The following is a 26,190-nucleotide window of genomic DNA, read 5'->3' on the forward strand; positions in this document are numbered from 1 at the left end:
CTGCAGTGTGTTTTTTTAAATGTGGAAATTGAATTGTTACAATCATATATATATATATATATATATATATATATATATTTTTTTTTAAAGGTACATCCTAGACATTATGATGAGCCTTCACCTGTTTTGTCAGATTAAAATAACCGATCAGAGTTTGTGGGAGGAGAAATCAATACTCCCTGGCATTTCAGTCTCACGAGAATGATGGCTTAGGTCGATGTAGTGCAAAACTATGTTGCTGGGAAATGCCAACACAGCCCTGCAGCCTAAAAGTGGTGGAACGTCGATTTATGGAGAGCGAGTGAACGTGTAACCGTATAGAAATTGTGTTTACCATTGTAAATGATTTTAGGGCCAGGCATTATACAGTGAACTGCAGCACATTTAATATCTGGTTTAACTATGTTAATTTAGAAAATATCTTAATTTAGTAGAAAATATTACAATTTTAAACTACACTTTTGTGTCACGTTGCAACAGATTCAAATTTATATACATTCTCAATACTTGGCTGGTCTTAAGTTTCCTCAGCGCATTATTTCAAAGCAAAATAACTCTTTGTCATTAGTTATAATAAAAGTAATACATTTTTCATGGCCGACATATCTTCACAGTTTATTAGCTTTTCAACATGCCGCAAAAACAGGATACTATGTACCACATAAAAGCTTATTTTGGCTGGCTTTTTTTGTCTTGAGACGGCAAAATTCTCATTAAGATTCAACAGTCTACCTCTTGAATAAGCCAGTATCCAAAATACATAAATCACCTTATCCTGAGAGAAAAAGCACTTGATCTTAGCGGTTTATTTCTTCCTATAGGTATACAGTATAAATATTTATGGTTCATATTCTCTCTTTTCCTCAGTTCCGTGTTTTCACCGCCCCGTTCCACCGGGTGGAGTTTGCAGACTTCTGGCTGGCTGACCAACTCAACTCGCTGGTAATAGTTCTGTCTGATCTGGAGTACCTGGTCTGTTACTACAGCATGGAGCTGAAATGGGGGGATCGTAATGGCTTATTGCCCACCACATATGGTAATTGATGACACCCTAAAATGTTTTGATTCAGTTCCTGACACACAGTCAGAATTAGTCATTCATATTGTGCTTTTTCAGCATTATATATAATGTTAGATAAGTGAATGGGTACAATTAGTTTCTTTTGCACATGAATAAAGATTACACAGTGTCAACATAGACATGAGTCTTTCAGGGTCACTGGAGTTTATCATGTGCAGTGATGCAGGGAACATCAGTGGAAGTCTAATGGTGTGGAAATTGTAGCTCAAGAATATCGGAGGCGAACAGGGAAAGTAAGATATAGACAGAGAAAAAATAAATACCATGGGGCTCAACATTAAGAATTTTGGCTGCTGGCTGGATAGTCCAGGAATTTTGACTTTTCCTTTATTCCAACACATGTATATTTATTCTATATATTTCAATATATTCTACATATTTCTGACACAAACAATATATATAACTGTACTATAATATGCTTTACTGTACTTTACAATACCCACTTTACTATAATCGTAATGTATATCAGTGGTTTCCAACATTTTATAAAATAGCTTCAATTTCAGTATTTATTTTTTACATACTACTTCCATGAAATAAAGAGAAAAGTTATGTTGAAATTTCATTTAACACTGAAACATTAAATTAAAAATAATAATTTATAATATCTAGAGGTTTACGTGCAGCATCACAATATATTCATATATAATATATATATATAAACTATACACTGTAAAACTTTGCTGTTGTTTTGCAGCAGGTTTGCCAGTAATTTACTGTAGATTTAATTTACAATTTTGTTTTAAATATAAACTTGCCTATTTCTTATATTTTTTTCATGAACATTAGTAGATATCTTCGGTCACTTTTCTTGTTATGTTAATGTATCGTTATTTAAGAAGTTTCAAATATTTTTGCTAAAGAACAAGACAAAATGCTTAGGAAATATGTCATTTTTGCAGTGTTGCTGTGCTTATGCCAATCTATTCTTGCTATAATATATATATTGTGTTAGCTAGATCATGTTACCTTGATCACATATTGAACAGAATCTGCTACAAGAATGTTTAATTTATGAAAGAAACACTGAGAATAAAACCCACGTGATAAGCATATGATGTATTACACTGGACTCAGACAATCAAGTCATTTTTATTATTGATCATTTTAAAGTTTACTGTGTTGGAATAAATCTACAGCACTATCAAGTGTGTTGGGATGTGTTCTAATAATATTATACTTTGATATTGATAGTTTCAAAAGGTGTTATCTTAGTATTATGGATATGCATATCAGTTGTCTCCTCTTTCTCCATAAGGCGATGAGAAGTGTAACAGCTACTCTTACGGAGTTCGTGCCATCATCCACTGTCTGCCCGCGTGGCTGCGGTTTGTGCAGTGTCTGCGCCGTTACCGAGACACCAGGAGAGCCTTCCCTCACCTGGTGAATGCTGGGAAATACTCCACCACCTTCTTTGTGGTCACATTTGCAGCCCTTTACAGAACCCACAAAGGTAAAAACAATCTCTCATAGGTTAAAGGAACGGTTAACCCAAAAACGAAAATTCTATCAACTAAACTAACTCTATCATTTAAAATAAATTCTATAACCTGTATAAATCACCTGTTCGGATGAACACAGAGAAAGATATTTGGAAGAATGTTTGCAATTTTCAGTTCTGGGACATCATTGACTACCATAATAGAAAACATCAAATGGTAACGTTGGCCCCGAACTGTTTGTTTTCCAAAATTCTACAGAATATCAAATGTTTGGTTCACCAGAACAAAAATATATACAATAATAAAAAAATACAATAATTTTTTCTACAATGGTAGTGGATAATGAGTAATGACCCAGAGAGGAAATTCATTTTTGGGTGGACTATCCCTTTAATATTATTAATCCAGGGGCTGAATGTGATGAAATAAAAACAATGTTACTGCTATAGGGTCTCTATACAGTAATATACAGAATGAAAAAATAAAGTAACTTTATCCCGTTCAGATCTAGGACAGATGATTGTTAATTTGTTTCATTTATGCATGCATGATAATCTATAGCATATTCCATTTGTCACCAAACACAATGTATTGCATTAGTCACACTGATTCATCTTCATCTGGTTATTGTCAAGAGTTTAAAAGCGTTCCATTAATATTCCAGGCATATCTTTTCCTCTTCTCTCAATCTACAATTACTGTCTGATTATTGTGCCGATGAAATCCATCTGTAGTGTGAACACGGCTTCTCAAACCTTCCTGCCTCTCCTTCTGTCTGTCTGCTCTCCAGTCTCACTCTCATACTTATCTAACATTTCAAAGAAATGTTATTCTGCAATCCAACACCTCAAAGCACCCGGCTAAACCGTTTCATCCGTTATATTATTTATATACACACGGTTGTTTCTGGTTATTTATTTATTTGCCTTAAATGTCAGTGTTTAAAAGGCAAGCACGAGTAAATGTTACTCGAATGCATGTGTGTTTTCATTCTACTGGATTTAGGACAACAGAAGCTTGAATCAAAATATGAGCTGGCAGCTCTCTAGAACTCCAAGTCTATTTGAAATGTCTGTGTATCAGTGATGTAGATTAGATCTGGACCACAGCCCAGAACATCTGTTTCATGAGGTCCCATTCAGACGTGACCCAATGGGACGCCGTCGCCACGCATTTCATACGCTTATTTGAATTCACTTTAGACATCCGTGGCATTGAGACTGTTTGATATATCAGAGATTAGCTCAATCACCTGTGTAATGAATGTAACTGATGTTTCTCTACAATTAGCTGCCGAGATAAATGATCTGTTTCATTGTAGCGGTCATGTAGACTTATTACACATGAGTTGCAACATGTCCGAGCCATATAATAGATGTTTATATTAATATAAGTAATGCAGTGTGGATTCTGAGCCAAAAGGTCTGTGAGATTGATGATGGAGATGCGATCACAGCATCATAAGTAAATACATTTAAATTTACAAAGTGACCTGTGTGTACTTAAGGAATGTATTTGGAGTGATAGTTCACCCCAATGATAAAAAAATCTGTCATTATTTCCACGCAGTCTTGTCATTTCAAACCTGTAGGACTACTGCGGAACACAAAAGAAGATAATTTGAACTATATGTTTTTTTGACCATACAATACAAGTCAATGGGGACCAACAGTTTTTGGTTGCCGACATTCTTCTAAATATCTTCTTTTGTTTTTTTGCAGAAGAAAGAAAGTCACACAAAATGTGAATTTTAAGGTGAATTATTCCTTTAACTTAGATTTTGTTACATGGAATCAAACCCATAACTTTGGCATTGCCTTCTACCTAAACATAGTATCATTGTCTACCACTTACAGCATTGATCTCAACCTGCTTCTTCATATTTCGTGTAATGTGACTTAATAGTTAAAGATCTAGACGTGCAGCCGAAAGCTGTAGGTTTCATTTGCACGGTAGGCATTAGCCAAAGAAATCAATGATGTCAAACAAGGGGAACAAAATGCAAACAGAGATTAAAGAAAAGATGTGATGGCTAATGCTTGAAAAATGAAATGAGAGAGAGAAATATAGAGAGAGGGAGCGCAAAAATAAAAAGGAAATGAAGGAAAATGGACGATCCGAAGGAGGGGAGCTGTAATTGCCTGCCTGCGGCGAGACAGAACTGTGTGAGTGTATCGCTAGAATAATGATGAAGCTTTCAACCTCTGAAATATGATTTTTTTTCTCCCTCGGATCAAAACACCCATCTTAGAGGAGAAACGTAGAGATCTGATATGCATGGACACCTGTGCTATCCTGCCCTGATAGCTTTATAACCTAGATTTTAACAGGTACATCTGGACCATATGTACCCAGGGATTGACAGGTTGATGACTACACGGTCACATATTACAGCTGGCTTTCAAACATCGTTGATGGGATGTCAAGTGTAGATAAGAAAGATTAATAAACAAAAATTATGCATTGGAATTATAATATGTCTTAAGTTATAATAATATCGTTATTTTGTGCTGTTGTTTTGTATTTAATCTTTCTTTTGTGTTTCCATCATGTGCTCAGATATTGAGGATGACACAGTCAATGTACCTCTGTCACCCTCCACTAATCCGTGAAACACCAAAGACACTTAAAACCTTATGTAAGGTTGCAAGCTATTTTCTCATAGGGTGGAATGTGACATACTCCCAGTGCATTGTGGGGAGTTTGTGTTCACGGAAGGGTTTATAGAAGTTAATGAGATTACATCAATGTGTACTGTGAAACTAAACCAAAATAAGATGGACCACGTTTTTCGTGTTAACCCTACTGTTTACTTTTGCAATGCATGTGTCTGGTTTTGTGAATTTAATTTTCATATTTTCATAGATGGATTGGGAAAAGAGCTTTGTTTTGGTTTGGGTAAGGCTTGGCGAAAGGTTTTCTAAGGCTGAAATAATAACTTGTCATGTTTGTCAATTTTTTTACTATATTTAAATATTAGATGTACATGATCAAACAAATCCAAAAATTGCTTTGCCTATGTTTGGAGATTAGACATGGATTAAAGGGTTTTTGGCCCGGGCGTTTGGGGTAATCCAGGGACATGGTATTCAGCATGGGCACTCATGGCTCAGCAATGAATTAGGATGGCAAACTATTGTGTGTTCCGGTGAAAAATGACCTCTGTGGGTTTCCTGGCGCCTGGATGGCAGAGTGTGAAAGGCTTTATTAAGACTGATGGGTCTGTTCCAAGTTAAGCCTTGTCTGCCGCCTGTGTGTGGAGATGCCAAATAGATTTAACCATTTACAGATACCTGCCCTGTTCCACCATCAGCCCTTTTTAAATAATTTAATATAAGATGAGAAGAAAAAAGGTTTTAGTAAACATGTTTCGTTCAAAGCTAATTGAATCACATTGCATGTATTCCTCATAGATTCAATATACTAAAAAGAACAAATAAAGCTTAAACGTACCCTCTAACCTATTTACTGTGGAACATGCATACATTGTAATATCATCAATTATAGCAAGGAAATTTAGTGGAATGCGAAGGTGTCCTGCATAACTAATATTGTTTGGGTTGTGTTGTAGACTAACGGTGTTTGTCTCCCTCTAGTGGACACAGCGTGAAATATCAATCACACGTCACTGTGAGTTCTGTTTACACTCTTTGTTGTCAACTCACACCGATTCTCTATTTATTTTTGTTATTTTTCAGATCAGAAACATGCTGATGCTGAGGTGTTTTTCTACATGCTCATCATGTCTTCAGTCATCAGTTCACTTTACACACTGATCTGGGACCTGAAGATGGACTGGGGCCTTTTCGACCGTAACGCTGGAGAGAACGCCTTCCTGAGAGAGGAGATTGTTTACCCACATAAAGTAAGTAGAATGGCAGCTATGATATAAAGTAGTGTCATGTTTTCCATTATCCTTAAAGTACAGAACACTTCCACTAAGAATGTGTCACATGTAGTCACATGTACAATTAGTATCACCGCTGGTTGTCATGATGTCACTTTCCATCTCTCTAAGGCCTACTACTACTGTGCCATAATAGAGGACGTGATCCTGCGCTTCGCATGGACTCTCCAGATCGCTCTGACCTCCATGACCGCCATTCCCTCCATCGAGGACATCATCGTGACCATTTTAGCTCCTCTAGAAGTGTTTAGGTGGAACGTTTGTGCTAATCATCAAAAATATAGAAACTATAATTCTTTCTCTTTGTGAATTTGAGTCTGTTTTTCCTTTTCAGACGTTTCGTGTGGAACTTCTTCCGTCTTGAGAACGAGCATTTGAATAACTGCGGTGAGTTCAGAGCAGTGCGGGACATCTCTGTGGCTCCTCTGAACGCGGATGACCAAACGTTGCTGGAGCAGATGATGGACCAGGAGGAGGGGGTTCGAAACCGGCAGGGCAAAAAGAGCTGGAAACGGAGCTACAGTCTGTCGTTACGACGACCCCTTCTGCCCTCTCAGTAAGATATTATATTTTACGCTTATGTGTGTATGTAGAGATTTATGAGTAGGCCGCTCAAGTTACTGTACATGTGTATGACAACCCCAATTGAAAATAAGAAAATAATAACCGAATTTCCATTTTAAGGTGAAACCATCACTTTAAGATATACAATTTTTATGCTATATACAATTGATCAGATTAAGATTATTTCTCTAATTCCCTTCCTCCTAATGGTTGTTTTTGTGTGTATGTTTATCCGACAGGTCTAAGAAGGACACAAAGGTGCTCATTGACGACACTGATGATGAAGCCTTCAGCTGAACCCACATCTCGCTTTCCACCATCTCTCTCAAACTTCTATCGGTTCCTCACAGTGCTGCCTCAACACACCTGATCATATTCACACACGCACTTCACGACACCCTCCAAAGACTGATACAAGCCGATGTAAGCACAACAACAGCTGTGAGACATATCAGGACACAACGGTAACATCCAACACACACGCACATGTCAGGATACACACTCAAACAGCCAAGTGTGGAGTTTTCCTCAAAATATCTTTTTTATTACACTTTTAAATTTAGTTTCTTGGTACTTTTTTGTATGTTTGTTTAGGTTTTTAAGCTATATTACTGCATAGGACTGTTTACAAACTTAATATAATAAACTAGGATCTACAGGGAGGAGAGAGATTTTATTTCAAAGTTGTAATATGGTGCACTTCACAAGTCACACACTAAAACCACAGCTCAGTTAGAAATAACAACAACTCAGACGCTGAAATTATTGTATTGCTTTTTTGCGTTTATAAATTATAGCCCTGGTGGCAATTAAACAAATATCTTTTAATCATATTTAATATGCAAACATGTTTTATTTAACATGCATTGCTTTGATATCAAAGCTGTCATATTTTTACCATGTTTGGTTTGTGTTGGAGAGAATGGAATGTATTTCTTTTATTTAAGGGAGTGGTAGCTGATGCTAAACTTAACTGTTGCATTCGGCTGTCCTCTTGGGATGTATAGACTCTCTGCCTTCTTATGTTAATCACTGCTAAATGAATACATTTGTTGGGTAACAGAAATGTTAGATGAAAATGTGAACAGAAAAGACATACTTGCCACCCATTTTAAATTTCAATAAGAACAACTGCTGATTTAAAGGTGCGGGTAAACTGCTGATTTTAAAAACTTGATGCATTTTGTTAGTGAACTAATGTATTTACTTGGATTTTGTAATGCTTATTGATAATTGCTACAACCACTGCAGGCCAAAGAGAAAATGCAAACACTGCCAGGCAATTATAAACCTTATGGTTGTGATACCATTTTGTTTTTTGGTGAACAATAAGAACATTATATTTGGTGCATCCAAGACTAGTTCTTGTGTGGTGATGAAACTTTATTAAATGCCTAACGGCTGCAGTTTGGTTTTTTTGTTTATACTTTCAGTGGCAGTATGTTTTTTTATATTTTTAATCAGTCAATTTATAGTGTACATTGTGTGAACAGGTTTAACTTGTTACCCGTACATAAACTGTTTTTAACTACAAATTGCATTTTTATGTGAAGAGAGATGCTACATCCTTCTTTCATTAATTCATGTCTGTTTTTTTACTTTTTATTACTATGTTTGATATAAGAAAATAGGTCATTTGTTCATTGTAACTCATAATATCTCTTATTATTACAATTAAGAAACATTGTCTCCATCAAAAAATAAAATGCCGGGGTTGGTTTTAATTATGTACACTTTTGAGTACTATAACAATAGTATGTGACTTTTTCAATAGCATGCATTAATGTATTTTTGCAAGCACAATCTTTCTGTTGTAAATGTAAGAGACACACTTCGCCTCTTCTGCCTTTATGTTCACTTGCTCTTTAAAGGAATTGTTTTGTTGATGCTTAAAAACAATACAAAAAAAGATGTGCATACGAATGTAAGTGAAACATCTCATTTTACTTTTGTTAAAATACATTTAAGTCCAGTTTTATATTGAATTGATTGATTACAAATCAAACGCCAACCCTGATATTTGAAGATTAATATCTGTTTTATGAGATTTTATGAGTTTTATGAGATTTGTGATTGCAAAAGAAACTGGAATGGTGTTCTCATTCTGATATGTGGTGTTAATGTGTTGTGTAGGTCCTTTTGTCTATTAATATGAACGAAATGTAAATTTTGTCATTCGTAAAAAAGACATAAAATCTTAGGAACACCATGTCTTACTTTGGTCTGTGTTAAAATCTATCGAGGCTATCGAGGGGCAAACACAAAATAAAGGAACAAACTGTATACTTATCTGATCAAGTACCACCTTATATGGATGCTGAGCACAAATTTGCCCCATTCACTACTGTTGTAATGCATTGCCAATTGTCTTGCCTGCATGCTGCTTTTGTTTGTAAATAGTTTTATTTGCCTTTATTATGTTTTACTTGTGTAAAGAAATGTTCTTTAATTTATTGTACTAATTATTTATGTACACGTTGAATGTTTTTGATTTTAATGAGCAGTATTATGGTAGATGAAGGGCATTTTTGATTAGTCACAATCCTATCTTACTGTACATGTGAATTATGTCAAAATAGTGTAACTTAAAAAGATGCTTTAGTGAATATGAAATGTGATCAACTTTATCTAGGTGTATATTTCTACTCATAGCACTTTCATCGCCATGGTTTATGGCCATCCTTACAGGACTTGCTGGGTGACGGTGGCTTTGGGTATATTTTGTGAACTCTGATACGAAGTGGAGAGAGATGAGAGATGTTGGCATTCTTATCTATGAGTTCTGTAATGAAATGAACTCTGAAAATGAAGGGGTTTTATTTTGTAAAGGATTTTTTTTACTTTTTCAGAACTGGAATAATTCACAAGCCCTGACATCATTATTCATGGGAGAAGTCTACATGTTGATTAGTTTGCTTGCTAATCCCACGATGTTAAGTGCTTGATATTTCTGCATTTTTTCTATCCTCCTTTCTTGATGTTGTATCTGTTCTTAAATACATGACTGTGACACTGTTTGTAGTTGATAGATGGTTGTACTTTTGAGTAAATTAAGACTTGAAGAAAAATAGAAAAACTCGTGGTTCTGTGATTAAATGGAGCGACAAAAAGAGAAAATGTTCCTCCCTTTTACAGAGTAGTTTGTAAATGTTGAGTGTATTCTTATGATGGTTCCACTGATGATCTCATTTGTGTTTCTGTATACACTTTGGTGATCCTGTCATATTTGGGTTTTATAAACCACGCTTATTTTTAAAACCTTCATTCTGTGTCAGCCTTTTATTTACTTAAGGACCAGAGATGCATTCAATTTAAATAACATGCCTGTTAAAACTATGACGTCATTCAACCTGTGTATTGTGCAGTTATATAAACAATGGCATTTGTGGTAGCTAAATGTATAGCCAACACGAGCTAACATGACATATAAAGATCAAAAACCTATTTTGAGAATAGGGAAACAAACATGAAACACTTCTTCATACGCATCCCAAAATTCCTGAACAATCTTTGCATACTGCATAATACTGAAGAAAACGGAAGAAACAATGTTTTATACATTATTTTTCGCAAACGAGATATTTTGTTACTGATCACCGTGGTAAATGACTCATACAACATTTTAAATCGATGCGAAACAACTTTCTATAACATTCAACCAATGAACAAAAACGTGTGCAGAATCCCATTCATGCCTGTGGCCGCAGAGATTCTGTAAGCCCCGCCCCTTCCGTTACGCGCATGCGCTCTTGAGTCCTCCAGGACTCCCTCCGTTTCCGCACGCTAGAAGCTCTAGCTCACAGCAGCCGCCGAATTTAAAGAGACATGCACCACTTATTTAAATAAAACGACCATTGGTGAAAAAATCGATACATTGTTTCTCGTTCCCTACGTTCGAATCATTTGCTGCTTATCACCGATTCGTACGCTCGATGGTGTCGTTTTAAAAGAGGGCGAGCGGTCTGAACACACTTGGCAGGATCTCTTTTCTTTTTCTGCGGGCTTGGGCTGGAAGAGTATACTGGAGTAACTGGGTGGCCGTAAAGTAGACTGGACTTGTGGGGGGAAGAGAGCTGGGTGGCCCCCTAGACGAAGTGATTTTACCACGTCGGAACCGTCCGCAAATACGGAGGGACGGTAAATCATCGCGGCTTGGGTGGCTGTCGGTGTTGGGGAAGGAGACACCATGGCGAAAATTCAGGCACACAGCAGCACTGCGAAGCAAATCAACCAGATCCAAGACAAGGCCTATGTGGTTCAGAAGCAAGTCCAACAGCAGCACTTTCAGAAACTAAAGGTAAGGGGCATTGCAGCAACGGCAGCAGAACAAAGTGCATGCGTATCCTTCCTTACAAGGGATCGTATATTAGGAAGTGCCGTGCTATTCGCATTCATTTGGGGCATTCACGTTGAGTGTGTGTGGATGCATTTGAAAATCTTACGCACTATGCAACTTAACGTTACTCACATCCGCACCGAGATCACGGTCATCTCAGCTGCTGATTTCAAGCTGGAAAAGTCCATTTATTCTTGCTGAACATCACCGATCTCCAGTCAAAGCGATGTCAATTCACCAGTCAAACACGATGAAAGTGTTTCCGCGGAATTGAAGTCTAATGTTTTCATTCGCCGAATGTTTTTCATTCTCTTTACACGGTCGTTTTTCCCCCCGCTGCTCTTTGTTAACGCCAAAGCCGGTGGCTTTTTACGTGGTCCGCCAGAAATCACAGTTTACAGCCCGTGTGTTTGAAGATCTGCTTATTTGATTGGCTTTTAATTGGAGTAACGTTAGATAAGAAAGAGATGGGGGTTTTGCTCGGCCAACAGCTGCTTTTGTCATGAACGTGTCTCGTTTCGTGTGCACCAGACCTTCAAAAGGTTATTAAAAGTGTTCGTTTTACGTGGTCTTCCTTTGAAAAGCACTTCGAGGTCGCTTATCGGCATTTGGATTGTTTTTGTTGTGAAATTTTAGCGGGTTGTTGTGAATAGCATTAGTGCTAACGCAGCAAAGCTAAGAGTCAATGCCTTTATTTTACTCGTTGAATACTATTAAAACCACAAAGAGAAACGTTAAGTAAACGGCCTGTCTTGCTCTGACATCTTGTTTTTTTATCGTTTTTACGTCGCCGTGGTTAAATAGGTAAATTATTTGTCTTGTCGGTTTATTTAGACGTGTTTTGGGGTACGTTAGGTTTGTGTACACACAGAGAAGACAGCTGAAGTGTATTCCTATGTGTAACGTTAGGCGTTAAACTTTATCAAATTTTCAATCTTTCACTTCTTCCCAGTTTTCATTGTGCATATTTGTTTGTTGCTTTATTCAGAAAATATCTGTAATATAATCTAATGCAAAGTCATTCAATGAAATGGCTCATAGAATAAAGCAGATTGACTGCTTATGTGTCCTCTTTGATACATACATCTAGTGTTCGCATAATACTTACGGTTTGGCAAATTGTAGGAGTACTTAAAGTGATAGTTCACCCAAAAATAAAACTTTTGTCATAATTTGCTCATCAAACCTGTTTGGCTTTCTTTCTTGTGCTGAACACAAAAGAAGATATTTTGAAGAATGTTGTTAACTGGCACCTATTCACTTGCGTTGGTTTTGCCTCCCTACAATAGAAGTGAATGGGTACCGGCGCTGTTCGGTTACCAACTTTCATCATAATATCTTCTTTTGTCTTCTGTGGAAGAGAGTAAGTCATACATGTTTGAAATGACAAGAGGGTGAGCAAAATCACTTTAAGCATGTTTTTTTAGTATCATGTAGATAAATAAAGTACTATTTCTGTACCATGCCACCAGCGCAGTTTTTGGTTTAACGCATATTTGGTAAGGGTCCTATCACTGTGTAAATCATTTGTATCTTTTGTTGTCTGGAAAGTCTCATTTGTGTTTTCTGTTGCAGGTGGAGGATGCCTTATCTTACTTGGATCAAGTCAAAATACGGTTTGGGAATGATCCTGGAATATACAATAAGTTTCTGGATATCATGAAAGAGTTTAAATCTCAAAGGTTTGTGCACGATTTCATCTGACATTTCTGAACGTGTTCCTGATCACAAAAATAGCATTTAATGTTTGCATTCTTTACCAACAGTATTGACACGCCAGGCGTTATCAACAGAGTTTCTCAGCTCTTCCATGGACATCCAGATCTCGTGCTTGGGTTTAATGCCTTCCTACCACCTGGGTATCGGATTGAAATTCCCAAAAATGGAATTGCATTTCTCCAGTCACCATTTTCAGTGCAGGTAAGACTTCACTTTACTATTTGTACATCACTTTACCATTTGTTGTCTTTGCTGCCTATGTTCTGTTTTCCCGTTTCCTACTTGGTTCAGTGTTGGAGGAAAAACTAAAGAGACATTTTCAAAGAAATTAAAAAGTGTCTGTTTCCTGTGCCTTCACATGATTCCAAAAAATTGACTTTCTTGTTTTTATCATCTAACACAAAGTGAAGTGTTTAGATGGGTAACTAGCATGATTTAATGATGACAAAGACAACTTTTTGGGTATTTGGAGAAACTGGCATGCACTGACAAATTGTTTACAGTCAGATGAAACATATATTTTAGAAGTAAACGTTTTGATTTTGTACTTTACTGTTCTGTTTGATATAAAACTGATTGATTACAGTCCTTAGTTTCTGATCTTGAATAAGGTTTGTTTTTCACTTTCAGATGGGTAGTTACTTCATGGAATTTAAACAGAAGTCTATTGATAGTTTCAGTTGGTGATGGTAGTTCGTAAAGTCTTGGTAAAAGGCATTTACATATCCATCAGTTTTAGTTTAAACTTTTTGCGTTAAACATTTCATGCAGAACATTTTAGCATGATGGATTAAAATGGCAAGGAATCGTATCCATAACTTAACATATTTTGTATAACGTTTGTCACATTGAGTTAGTTTGAAACAAATTGTAGACAAAATCTCTGTATTTCTCTGTATCACAGACATGATTATGTAAACGTTATGTTCTCCTGTTTTAATGAACCCCAGTGTATGTTGAATAAATAAAGTAGAGCTTTGGTTAAAGCTTTGGTTAAATGGTACTCATTCTTTCCTCTGAAGGTCTCTCCCGGGCCAGGAAGAAGCACGGGCAGTTCTGTGGTTAGTGCCGCTTCATCAGCATTGGCTGAAGCTGGGTCAGCTCAGAATGAAGCAGTCACCTCTCCGGAGAGCATTGCTTCGTCTTCTGGACCTCCCGAACAATCGAGCAGGTTGTCACTTCCTCTACCTAGCCGAGAGACCCAATCACAGCCGGCCACTACATCAGTGTCGCCTCCCACATCAGAGCCGAGTCCTGTGGAGTTTGACAGCGCCATCAGTTACGTCAATAAGATCAAAAACAGATTCTTAGACAACCCTGAGACCTATCGAGCCTTTCTGGAAATTCTGCATACCTACCAGGTAAGTGCAAAAGTGTAGCCAAATTTTGACAATAGTGATTCAGTGTGTCTATTTGTTTTGGTTCTGGCGCCTTTGGCGGAAAATTCAAAATGCAAAGAGACAGACTGGCATGAAAAAAACTGTATAATTATACACATATTCAATTAGACCACCTTCTTTATTAGCACTGTTGAAAACCTTTGTGCGCACCCCCAGACATTCCATATCAGCCTGTCATATTAAAGCTTGTGAATTTGTAAATGTCTGCCATTTTTGTGATGAAACTGTGGATGTGTGACGACTCAGTCTGGTACTTATGTGCTGTTTCACTGACAGATAAAGTTTGATGTCTCGCATTTTGGACGCATTCTTTAAAGATCAATTTAAAGAAACAATTGTTAAAGATCAGTTGCACTTCTTGTTCTAGATGCGTATCCTAGTAAGATGATGTTTTGTAAACATATTCACTATCTAAATTAAATTAAAACAGTCAAGTGTCTGTGTATAAGGCCAAATAAATTAATCAATTGTTGCTGTCCTTTTGAAACCTTGATATGTCCAGATTTGCTGTTTTTCAGGATTTTCATTTTATATGACGATGTCAAAGTTGACAAGAATTTTTAAGTACTTTTTATTGGTTAGATATGTGCAAAATATGGAAAGTTTTCAGAAGGACAGTAGTGATATTTTTTTGTTCAATATTAACAGTTATTTGAAAACTTCTGTGAATGCATTGTTTTACTTTCTATTCTAATCCCAGTAATAAACCACTAGTAATCATACACTGAATCTGATATCCCTACACATCTTTTTATTTAATATTATGGCTGCATTATGCTTTCAGCTACCAGTGTTGTTCTCACGGCTCCATTTGACAAGTTATAATAATATGATTAATTTATTTATCAAAATTTAGTCAGATCAGCATAACAAATGTAAAATTTTGCACATATCATCACATGTTGGCTCCAGGAAATGGCCTCCAGTACTGTTTTTCCACCCATCCTGTAAACTTATTGATGTTCATTGATTTTGTGGATCTTGTGTCCGTCTAAAGAAGGAACAGTTGGAGGTGAAGGAGAACAGAGGCCGTAGCACTGGAGGAATGACTGAAGATGAGGTTTTCTCTAAAGTGGCGAGTCTATTCAAAGGACAGGAGGATCTGCTTGCTGAGTTTGGACAGTTTTTGCCTGACGCGAAGAGATCTCTGGTAAGCAGTCAATATACACACCCAATGATATTCAGTTATCATTTTGACAGAAAAATGTCTCTGCATTGTTACTGTTAGTCAGCAAATTATAAAGGATTTTGTCTTGGATTACAGTTCACTGGAGGGTCTTTGACTGGCAAAGACCATCTAAAGAAAGTAGAAGAAGAGGAAATGAATAAACAGAGCAAGAAGAGGCCAAGACCCATGTTAATGCCCCACTTGACACCGCTTTTGAAGGTCGGACTTCACTCATGCACACAAAGCACAAATTCCATAAACTTGTGTATCTTAGTTTAAGCGTGGCACAAGATTCGCTTTTTTTTTGGTTGGACAAAAACCGATAGCCCTGACTCAAGTTCATGCTCAATTTTGGGATAAGCATCTTCTAAATAGATTCTTTCTAGTTGATGCATATTATGCTTGGATTAAGAAAAAAAGTATTAATAAATGTCTAGTGAATGAAAATTTGCGTTATCTGGTGGTGATGTTGCGAATTGCAACCAACGACTTACTTCGCCCCTTCAAAGCATTACTGCGGCTGACACAGAATTCATATTTAGAACGTTGTCACTTTTTTGCTTCTTTGCCGTAGAAGTTTGTCCGTTTAGGGCTACTGTAGAAACAACATGGTGAATTCTATGTAAGGGTACCCGTGGTATTTGTAGATAGAAATTGCTCGTTAATTAAAAAGATAACGCTTAGTTATGTCAGGTCTTTATACACAGCTGAAAACATAGTTTTGTATTATATTCCATTTCTGCCAATGGATCCTTCAAAAAGATTGATCCTTCCTTTGAAGATTGCACACTTCACCTTTACAGACCTACATTTAAAAAATGTCGCAAATGTATTATGCCTAAACACTTTCTTATTCATTTAGAAGAAAATGAAGTATTCCTGTTCCAAGGACCCATCTTTCGCATCTGTCGGAAAACACGGGGTCCTTCGGGAATTCACATTCTTCGACAAGGTGAGTTTCTCAAACACATTTTCTTGTAAGCAGCATTGAGTCAGCATTAGCTTTATGAGTTACTACATTGATACGATAATGCCGTTGTGTTAGGTTCGGCGTCTGCTCAAGAGTCAGGAGGTATACGAGAATTTCTTGCGCTGTATAGCCCTCTTTAATCAGGAAGTGGTGTCAGGGGCTGAACTCATGCAACTTGTGACTCCATTTTTAGGGTAAGAGCTTTTTATATTAAATCCTGTTTGTGTTTTCTCACTGCATTTTAAGGACATTTTAAATCATTTGTGCCTGGTGACTCGTTCTGTAGGAAGTTTCCAGAACTCTACACCCAGTTCAAGTCGTTTTTGGGAGATAAAGAGCTGTCTCATGGGGTCTCGGGCCTTTCGGAGCGCTACATGGAGGGTGGAGGCAGAGAAGTGGACTACGCCTCCTGTAAGCGTCTGGGATCTAGCTACAGAGCCCTGCCCAAGACCTACCAGCAACCCAAGTGCACTGGCCGAACGGCTATATGCAAAGAGGTATTATTTCCTCAGCTGGAGATGATAGGCTAGATATTTATGCAGAATATAGTGTGTCTGGTTTGCAAAACACCTTTAAAAAAACGAATATATTCTGCAACATGTCCACTTGAAAGAAATCTGAAATATTTATGTTAATAGTTGGTGTATTGTTTATCGGCATCAAAGTGTCACCCAAAAACAAAAATTCTATAGTTTATTCACACTTATGCCATTTAAAACACTTTCTACTGAAGAAGATCAAAGATATTTTGTGAAATTTCTCTGTGGTTTTCCGTCTATTCAAATAAAGCCAATAAGGGCCGCTGCTGTTTGGTTACCAACATTCTTCAAAATATCATCTTCTGTGTTCTGCAGAAGAAAGTCATACAGGTTTAGAATGACTTGAGGGTGAGTAAATGATGAGAGAACTTTCATTTTTGGGTGAACTATCCCTTTGAGTATCGCTTAGTTGTACTGTTCTTTCAAAACAAATGATGCGTCAAACCGTGATGTTTTAATGAAGTCATCAGTCATGTGGTTATAAAACTAGTGGTATTTAGAGTCATTTGATCACATTTTTAGGTGCTGAATGATACCTGGGTCTCATTCCCGTCCTGGTCTGAAGACTCCACTTTTGTGAGTTCGAAGAAAACACCTTATGAAGAACAACTTCATCGCTGTGAAGATGAGCGGTTTGAGGTAAGATGATTTCTGTATCTAGCTTTGAATTGAGCAAACACTATTGAATGGTGTTGAGATCGGTGCACGTTTCTTTTGCCTGATAGCTGGATGTTGTCCTGGAGACTAATTTGGCAACGATCAGAGTTTTGGAGAGTGTGCAGAAGAAGCTGTCCCGCCTTTCGCCTGAGGATCAGGAGCGCTTCCGATTGGATGACTGCCTGGGCGGAACATCTGAGGTCATCCAGCGACGTGCGGTCTATCGTATCTACGGCGACAAGGCTCCGGAGATCATCGAGGGGTTGAAGAGGAGCCCGGCCACTGCAGTTCCTGTAGTACTCAAGCGGTTTGTCCTTTTTATGTCTTTTTACCTCTCGCTTTCATCTCTCTCGCTGCTTCTTTTTCACAAAAGATCTAAACTATGCGCAATAACTACAGTTTGAGGTTAAGAAGCAAAATAAATGGATTCGTTCTAGCCGCATGACTTTTTTTCATCTGAAACGCACTGTATTCTGCCCTTTTCCATTTCATGAAAATTTCAATTCTTTCCGTACGTTTCAGTGGGCTGTTTTGACTCACAATGCAGTCAGTTTGCCGGCATGCTGTGAGATTGAGGAGTAATTGTATCATTTATTTTTCTTAGATTGAAAGCTAAAGAGGAAGAGTGGAGAGAGGCCCAGCAGAGCTTCAATAAAATATGGAGAGAGCAGTATGAGAAGGCGTACCTGAAATCACTGGACCACCAGGGTGTGAATTTCAAACAGAACGACATGAAGGCTCTTCGATCCAAGAGTCTTCTCAACGAAATCGAGAGCATCTATGATGAGGTGAGTTTCTACAGGCCTTTAGAGCTTTTCAGCTTAAGATCGGCTGATTTATCGTGTGCATTAGCGGCTAAAAAAAGGATGGGGTTTGGAAGTAAGCCAGTCATTTTTGCTGGCTCATCTTTTTGAAAATACTCTTGAGATTACAACTTGTGGCTTTATTTGTGAGTCATTTTGGACAAAGCGTTAGCTAAATAAATTGAATGTAAATGGTTTTAGACGTCAGTGGTTTGTGAGCCTGGTTACTTGTTGGTATAATTTTGGACAAATTTCTATTGAAAAAGATTTGAGTCTTCATCACATACTTAAAAAACAAATGTGTAGTATAATGACATGTAAGTTGCTTTTGATAAATGCGTCTGCCAAATGCATAACTGATGAAATTATCATCTCAGGGGTAGTTAACACAAGACTTGGCCGTTCGTTTAGACGGAAACCGCATTTTGGGGTACTGAAAACATAACATTTTTTTCTGAAAATGATGGCTTCACACACATGCGTATTACGCGTGAGGATAGCCATAACAATATGGCGGTTTCCCGTACTGTGAGCTCTCGCTGCTCGACTATGTATGAACGTTTCCCCAGCAAAATGTGGATTTGCTGCACCAATAAGACCAGCGGAGACAATATTTACATTCGCCAGACTTAAAGCACACATATACGTTGACCAACGGTATTAAAAAGCACTTTTGTCTTATAACTGTGCATGTGTACGTGCCAAGGCACGTCCTGGTTCTTTTACACAACATCGCCACCCAACGAACTGGCGCGCATACTACAGCGTTTTTATCCATTTTCCTGGATCCGTGTAAATGCAGACAGTTTTGATAACGCTGTCATGTGTATGTGAAACTTTTCAAAAACGCAAAGGTAACTTTTCAGTTTTTCATAGTGTACATGTGGCCTCAGACGACCAACCTTGTAATATGGATGTTTAGTGAATTCCCGCTTTGAATCCAGATGTCATGATGAGTAAAACCAAAGCAGGTTTGCACTTCAAATAGGAACCGTACGTGTCTCCATTAAATCTGTTTTGATAACAGATGCTTTTATAAAAAGATGTTACGTTTTCATTTGACCCCAGTGCTAACAGAGAACAGTCTGTTATAAGATTCTCTTCCTACAAAAGTCCTGTGTTTAATGCAGATAAAAGCTTGTTCTCTTCTATCTGTCATGCTGAAAGCCTGTGACTACACTTATTTTTCTTGAAATGTTGTTTGGTTGTTACTTTTTCTGGCTAAATCAATGACGGCTTGGGGTTTTTTGACAGTCACCGAAATGAGAATCCTTTTGAGGGCATTTAGTGAAGCCTTTTTACAATACATTGTCTTAGAGAAACGCATCATAGTGACGTATATGTGTCGCTGTTGAGCTGCTTTACTGGAAGATTCAAATGTTTTTTCTCAAGCAAATCAAAGGCAGGGGTTGAAAAGGTCTAAGATGGTATGAAGTCTAAATAAGATGGAGGAAAAACCTCAGGAACAACAAAGTTCGGTGGGCAAGAGGGGGAGAACTGTGAATATTTGTTTTGTGAGCAATGTTTAGAACAACCTTTTGTTGATTATGTGTCTTTGAAGTCTGAATTTGGTTGCTCTGGTGCACATGTATATAAATACACATCAGTAATTGTATCAGAAATCGAAGCTACAGCGAAAATAAACTGCTGTGCAATAAACTTGTAGCTTCTTAAAATAAAGGTGTTGCAGGCTTTAAGGTGTAAACGCAACAAAATATGGATGCAAACTAAGCTAAATTTAAAGGGGCAGTTCACCCAAAAATTCATATTTTGTCATTTACTCACCATCGAGTTGTTTCAAATCTGTATACATTTCTTTGTTGTGATATTTGGAAGAATGCTTGTAACCAAACAGTTCTTGGCCACCATTGACTACCATAGTAGGGAAAAATACGATGGCAGTCGAAAGTTCTCCAGAACTGTTCGCTTTCCTACATCCTACAAAACAACAGAACAAAGAAATGAATCAACCAATTTTTCCTACTATGGTAGTCAATGGTGGCCAAGGTTTGTTTGGTTGTAAGCGTTCCTCCAAATATCTTTCTCGATGTTCATCAGAACGAAGAAATGTATACAGATTTGAAACAACTTGAGGGTGAGTAAATGAAGATTTTTGTGTAAACTGTTCCTTTAAGTTTGCTGAAAGTATACATTAAAATAACTTCAAAGGTTTTATTGTTACAATGTTTCCCGGACTGATTTAAAACCTTGTGCTCCTGTTCAGATGTTGTCAGTGGCCAGTCAATCAGATTTTATGGATTTTTTTCCCTTCTTGTGTACAATACTCATTAAACAGTCTATGTTATATTGTTATTGTTATGTGCTTCTTGACCAGCAGTTTCTCCTTAAATTCACAGAGACAGGAGCAGAGCACAGAAGAGAGCGGTGTGGGTCAACAAGGTCGTGACGGCTCCACCGCAGCTCCTGCCAGCGAGCCCCACATGATCTTCACCTACGAGGACAAACAGATCCTGGAGGATGCCGCCTCGATCATCATTTACCACGTCAAACGGCAGCCCACCATCCACAAAGATGACAAGGACCACATCAAACGCATCATCCAGCACTTCGTCCCTGACCTATTCTTCTCCCGCCGCGGCGAGTTGAGTGAGACCGAGGAGTTCACGGATGAAGAAGCCGAAGGGGAGGACAGCAACACTGCACCGGGAGGCGGAGTCTCAGCGGCGGGCAGTCAGCTGAACGGCGATTCCAGAAGGCGGCGATGCACTTCCCCTCAGAACATGGACACCTCGGTGACTCCGCATGGCATTAATCAGGAAAGTGAACCGGTGGATCTGCGGGACCCGGAGGCGGAGCATCAGAAGGAGTTAGATGGTGTCTACAACCTTTTCTTCGTTAATAATAACTGGTACTTCTTCCTGCGGCTACACCAAACCCTGTGCTCGCGGCTGTTGAAGGTTTACAGACAGGCGGAGAGACAGTTACTGGAACACAGGGCGGAGCAGAATCGGGAACGACTGCTCATGGGAGAGGGGCGCAGGGAAAAGTCGAGTGACCTCGCTATGGAGCTGCGGCTTAAACAGCCAAGTGAGTAGACTCATGTGTGTTAGCACATGTACATTCATATAAAACCGGGTTATAGTGGTTACTTTATAGTACTGGCTTGTTAAGGATAAGGTGTAATTGTAAAATAAGGAATTCTGTCATCATTCACCCACCCTCTTGTCATTTCAAACCTGTATGACTTCCTTTCTTCTGAAGAGCACAAGAGAAGATATTTTGAAGAATTTTGGTAATTGAACTGAAATAATGACAGAATGTTTGTGTTAAGTGCCCCTTAAATCTATTATGGATGAGGAGTATTTAGAAATTAAAGAAAGGACTCAAACCATCTGGTATCAACATATCATAGAGAACAGGCTAGTACAATAAATGTGCAGCATTGTAAAATCATTCCTGTTTCTGTTGTATTAGGTGAGGTGGAGTTAGAGGAATATTACCCAGCATTCTTAGACATGGTCCGCAGTCTACTGGATGGAAACTTGGAGTCCACACAGTACGAGGACACCCTGCGAGAGATGTTCACCATCCACGCTTACATCGGCTTTACTGTTGACAAGCTCGTCCAGAACATTGTCAGACAGGTGGGTGGAGGTGTACGATTGCACCAACTAAACATTTTGGAGCCAAATTCTGTACTTCTTTTTTTTCTTCAAAATACAGTCATAATTTACTCTTTCAATGCTATTATTATTAACAAACCGTTTTTTAACAATTGCATTGTGCAGAATCCACTTAGACCAGGCAGCATGTCCTAAAAAGTGAAACCAAAGCAATTTGATCGCCTCCTAGTGGGAGTCTCCAGTATAGGTCATAAACCCCACCCTCTCCATGTAAATGAATGGAAATCATGGCAAACTAATAATCACCTTGTGCTTCAAATATGCTTTTGCCAAAGATGGTTTCTGTCTTTTTAGTAAGCTCTTATCAAGCTCATGTTCAAGTATTCGTTTTTTGATACGCTTGGTTTTAGTTAGTGTTATAAAAATGGGGCATGGAAACATGATTTCTTTGTTTACAATTTAGTCATCGAGAATATGGGTGGAACCTTGATACCACTGGTCCACCTTCCGCTTGCTACCTCGCAGACTCTGGGTCCAAATTAAGTCATTGACACAATTTGTCAGCGGCCATATCTCAGGCATTTTGACTTTATTTCTTTTTCTATTTAGATTCTGGAGTGGAAGTCAATAGTGATACACCATTTTTGCAAATAATTAAAGACCATCTATTGCGATCTAACATGCTTATCTTCTTTCCCATTGGGTCTCGCAGCTTCAACACCTGGTCAGCGATGAGGTGTGCCTGCAGGTGACTGAACTATACCTTTCAGAGAGAAAAAGGGGAGCTGCTGGTGGAAATCTCTCCTCTCAGTGTGTTCGTGCCGCATGGGAAGCCAGTTATCAGTGGAAAGCGGAGAGAGTCATGGCGGAGGAGAACTGCTTTAAGGTTTTGACTTCATTTAAATTTGCTTAAATAGTTATTACCTATCCGTAGAACAGTTACCTATAAGTACACACAGTTCTGTTTTACAAATTTTGGGGATGCAGGTTTTGTAAGTGTCTTGTTTAGTTGTCCATTCCTGTTTTCATTTTTCTTTAATTTTCTGTAGGTGATGTTCATACAAAATAAAGGTCAGGTAACCTTGACCATTGAGCTGCTAGACACGGAGGAGGCCCAATGCGATGACCCGCTGGATGTTCAGGTAAACTTTTAATTGAAAAGACTCACAGAGATTAAGAAACAGGCATGAGTTGCCTTTTGTCTTACATTTTCCCCAAATGTTTGTGATTAAGATTCTATGAATTGTATTACAAATATCTGTGACTAGGTTTGATCGGTCAATCTAGCGCTCCTTTAGTTCTTTTCGCATCATTTACATTTATCATATTTGGTTGTCTTGTTTCAGAGTCTGTCTAATTACATGGAGCAGTATATAGGAACAGAGTCGATGTGCTCTCAGTCAGAAGGCTACTACTTCAAACCTGTATTTCTACCCAGGTAAAAAAACATACATAAATTGAACCTGCTCTGTTGATGCTGTTTCGTCTTTTGTGCATATGTTATATACGAAGAGTTTATTTGTAAAAGATGTTCCAAAATTAGTTTTTGAATGTGCATTCAATTGATATCAATCAAACTGCAGTTGGGTTGTTTTGATTACATTTATTCATTTAGCAGGCGCTTTTATCCAAAGGGACTTACAAGTAGGAGAGCATATAACATTTTGTCAACACGCTGAACAGTACCATTAGTTTACTAAGTAATTAAAGGGAAAGTTCACCTCAAAATCAAAATTATGTAATGTTTAACTCACCCACATGATGTTCAACGTGTTTTAAGACCTCCCTCGTCTTTGCATACCTGAACACATTTTAGCCAAACACTCATCATCCAAACCCATCAATGACTTGCACACTGGGCTACAGTCATTTTGGAACAGAAAAAGGTCCCTCCAAAACTGTTCGAACAAAGATGGAAACAAGATTCTTTAATATGGTACTGTATGATATTGCATAGCTCCAATGTGTATTTTTTGGAGGATCTATTCACAAAAATGCAATATAATATACATAACTAAAAAAATAAAAACTGTAACTTAGCTCTGTATACTGTGTTAGGTTATATGAGACCAGTCTTCTTTTTTGATTGCACTTATGCTTTTGTTGTCCTTATGCTGTCCCAATTGCTTCCATTGCTTACCCCACCTGTAAGTCGCTTTGGATAAACGACTTAATGCTAAATGACTAAATGTAAATGAAACTATGTCTTCAGAGGTGTGAAGACCGTACGTAAACGGACAAACTGCTCTACGGAACGTGTTTCACAAATACATTATCTCTTTTGGCAAAGAAGCATAAACGACATCTTAGTCCTGTGTCAGCGACCTTAGTGCATAGGAAGGGGGATGGATGGAGTTAGCCATTGGTTAAAATTCGCAACCACTAGTTTTCATACACTGGACCTTTAATAAGTTAATAACTTTAATAACAAACGTTATGCTGAATCTTCACTTGGAAAAGTACACGTATCTCTGTGTCTCTCCTGTAGGAATCTGAGGCATTTTCGCAGCTGGCAGCTCAAGCAGGTGGAAGCCATGCGCTGTAGGAGAGAATGGCACCGGAAGATGGGCGTAGAAACGGCCGGAAATCTAGACTGCCGATTCAAACTCAACACGCACAAGATGGTGTTTGTGATGAACTCTGAGGACTACATGTACCGCAGAGGAGCCCTGGTGAAGGCTCGGAGGGTACGTCGATTGGCTTTCCGCCTTTTTGTAGTTGTAGAAGTGGTTTAGAATTGGCTGCTAACTTTTTCCCATCTCTCTTTCCATAGTCCCAGCACAGGGTAGCGCTGGCCCAGCACGACCGCTTTGAGCAGTGGCACAGGGGTTGGCTTAATGAGCATGTGGCCCCCGCCGCCGAGCGTGGCGTGCTGAGCTGGCTCATGGGAGAGGAAGACGAAGACATAATCCCCTGCAAGACAACCTGTGTGTCCACACAGGTCAAAGGCTTACCTGTCAACAGGTACAAGGTGCACTACAACAACAAGGCCCCTGCTTCACCGTAAAAAAACTTGCCGTGGATCTTCGTGTTTTCTCTCTCTATCTGTCTTTCTCGATCTCTCTTGTCTCTTTTGCTCACTCATGATCACGGCTGAGATGAAAGGAGCTTACAGACGGATGGTATGAGAACAGACAGCTGCTCAAAAGAGGAAACGCATCACATACTGTAATCTCCACATCATGTCCATCATGACCGATGCAGTAACCAGACGTTTCAGAAATGTGAATGTCAGTTTTTTTTATGAAATCCATTGTAGTTTTTAGCTCCTGAAACCAGAGGTTTGTTTTGTTTATACTGAAGTATTGAGAGACTAGGTTTAATGTCGACAACATCTGTATGTCTTTTTGTACAGCACAGCTCCAGCAATTGCATATACAGCAGATTTTTCTGTGTGCATTCTTATATGTGCATTTTCTTGGCTATAAATTATGACTTTAAAAATGGTTTCTGCGGTGCACACTGGCAACTTCACTTTAATGTCCCTGTTTTAGTTGTACGTTATATTCCGTTACGTTTTCAGTGTCTCAAATGAATGGAGGATCGCCAGTGACACCCGTCAATCACTGCTCATGATTTATAGTCGATTTTGTTAAACATTCAGATCATGTATGATATCGATCTCGCCAAATCGTTGCTTTCGTTTGGTGTAATTTTTACATATTAAAATGGAAAATGACAAAATATCAGTGTTTTGAAAAAAGAATGTATAACATTTATCCTGTATCACTTATCACAAAATAAACAACCTAGTTGTGCAGTTCTTAAAGAATGAATTGATTCTTTCTGAATTTGAAGTTGCTCAGGAAACTATGCCGTATTATTTAAGCACAAATATCTTTTTCTGTTTATCTCTGGATGGGATGGTGGGAAAATCCGGCTGTTTTGACAGGATCTGTTGTACGTTTCAAAATCTAAAACCGGTTTAGCTCAATTTTATGCTTCTGATTAAATCGAATTGTTAAATGAATCTTTTTAAATTGTTAAATGCCTCAAGCATTGTAATTTCCTCTTTGACCT

General features: G+C 38.2%; 2 protein-coding genes across 4 annotated transcripts in view; both read left to right on the forward strand.

Moving 5' to 3' along the window:
* The window catches only part of xpr1a (xenotropic and polytropic retrovirus receptor 1a), a 48,604-nt gene extending 38,346 nt beyond the window's left edge, over positions 1-10,258 (forward strand). Inside the window, exons 10-15 of the mRNA XM_056729819.1 lie at positions 868-1,036; positions 2,340-2,534; positions 6,222-6,388; positions 6,542-6,681; positions 6,765-6,986; positions 7,234-10,258. Coding sequence (XP_056585797.1) covers positions 868-1,036; positions 2,340-2,534; positions 6,222-6,388; positions 6,542-6,681; positions 6,765-6,986; positions 7,234-7,291 — 951 coding nt within the window. The 3' untranslated portion in view covers positions 7,292-10,258. The remainder of the gene's footprint in view (positions 1-867; positions 1,037-2,339; positions 2,535-6,221; positions 6,389-6,541; positions 6,682-6,764; positions 6,987-7,233) is intronic.
* A 519-nt stretch (positions 10,259-10,777) lies between these two features.
* On the forward strand, positions 10,778-25,942 carry sin3b (SIN3 transcription regulator family member B). Of its 3 annotated transcripts, none has more exons than XM_056729657.1 (19): positions 10,778-11,291; positions 12,906-13,012; positions 13,097-13,250; positions 14,072-14,410; positions 15,447-15,599; positions 15,714-15,836; positions 16,480-16,569; positions 16,663-16,781; positions 16,874-17,084; positions 17,649-17,765; positions 17,852-18,090; positions 18,388-18,571; positions 20,944-21,634; positions 22,022-22,191; positions 22,883-23,056; positions 23,220-23,312; positions 23,517-23,608; positions 24,659-24,857; positions 24,944-25,942. In XM_056729657.1, the coding sequence occupies exons 1-19, from the start codon at positions 11,181-11,183 to the stop codon at positions 25,175-25,177; spliced, it is 3,600 nt and encodes a 1,199-aa protein (XP_056585635.1). In that variant the 5' UTR covers positions 10,778-11,180; the 3' UTR covers positions 25,178-25,942. The 3 variants fall into 3 exon arrangements, with proteins under 3 accessions (XP_056585635.1, XP_056585636.1, XP_056585637.1); XM_056729658.1 differs by having other exon boundaries at positions 16,483-16,569; XM_056729659.1 differs by lacking the exon at positions 10,778-11,291 and adding an exon at positions 11,423-11,872.
* The last annotated feature ends 248 nt before the right edge of the window (positions 25,943-26,190 follow it).

This window comes from Triplophysa dalaica, chromosome 18 (assembly GCF_015846415.1).
Source record: "Triplophysa dalaica isolate WHDGS20190420 chromosome 18, ASM1584641v1, whole genome shotgun sequence".
NCBI lineage: Eukaryota > Metazoa > Chordata > Actinopteri > Cypriniformes > Nemacheilidae > Triplophysa > Triplophysa dalaica.

Excerpts from the sequence above, each read along its gene's own strand:
- sin3b (XM_056729657.1), top strand. The coding sequence starts at position 11,181 with ATGGCGAAAATTCAGGCACACAGCAGCACTGCGAAGCAAATCAACCAG. Across the intron at positions 13,251-14,071 it reads AGTCACCATTTTCAGTGCAG|GTCTCTCCCGGGCCAGGAAG; the intron begins GTAAGACTTCAC and ends TTTCCTCTGAAG. Across the intron at positions 21,635-22,021 it reads GCTGCGGCTTAAACAGCCAA|GTGAGGTGGAGTTAGAGGAA; the intron begins GTGAGTAGACTC and ends CTGTTGTATTAG.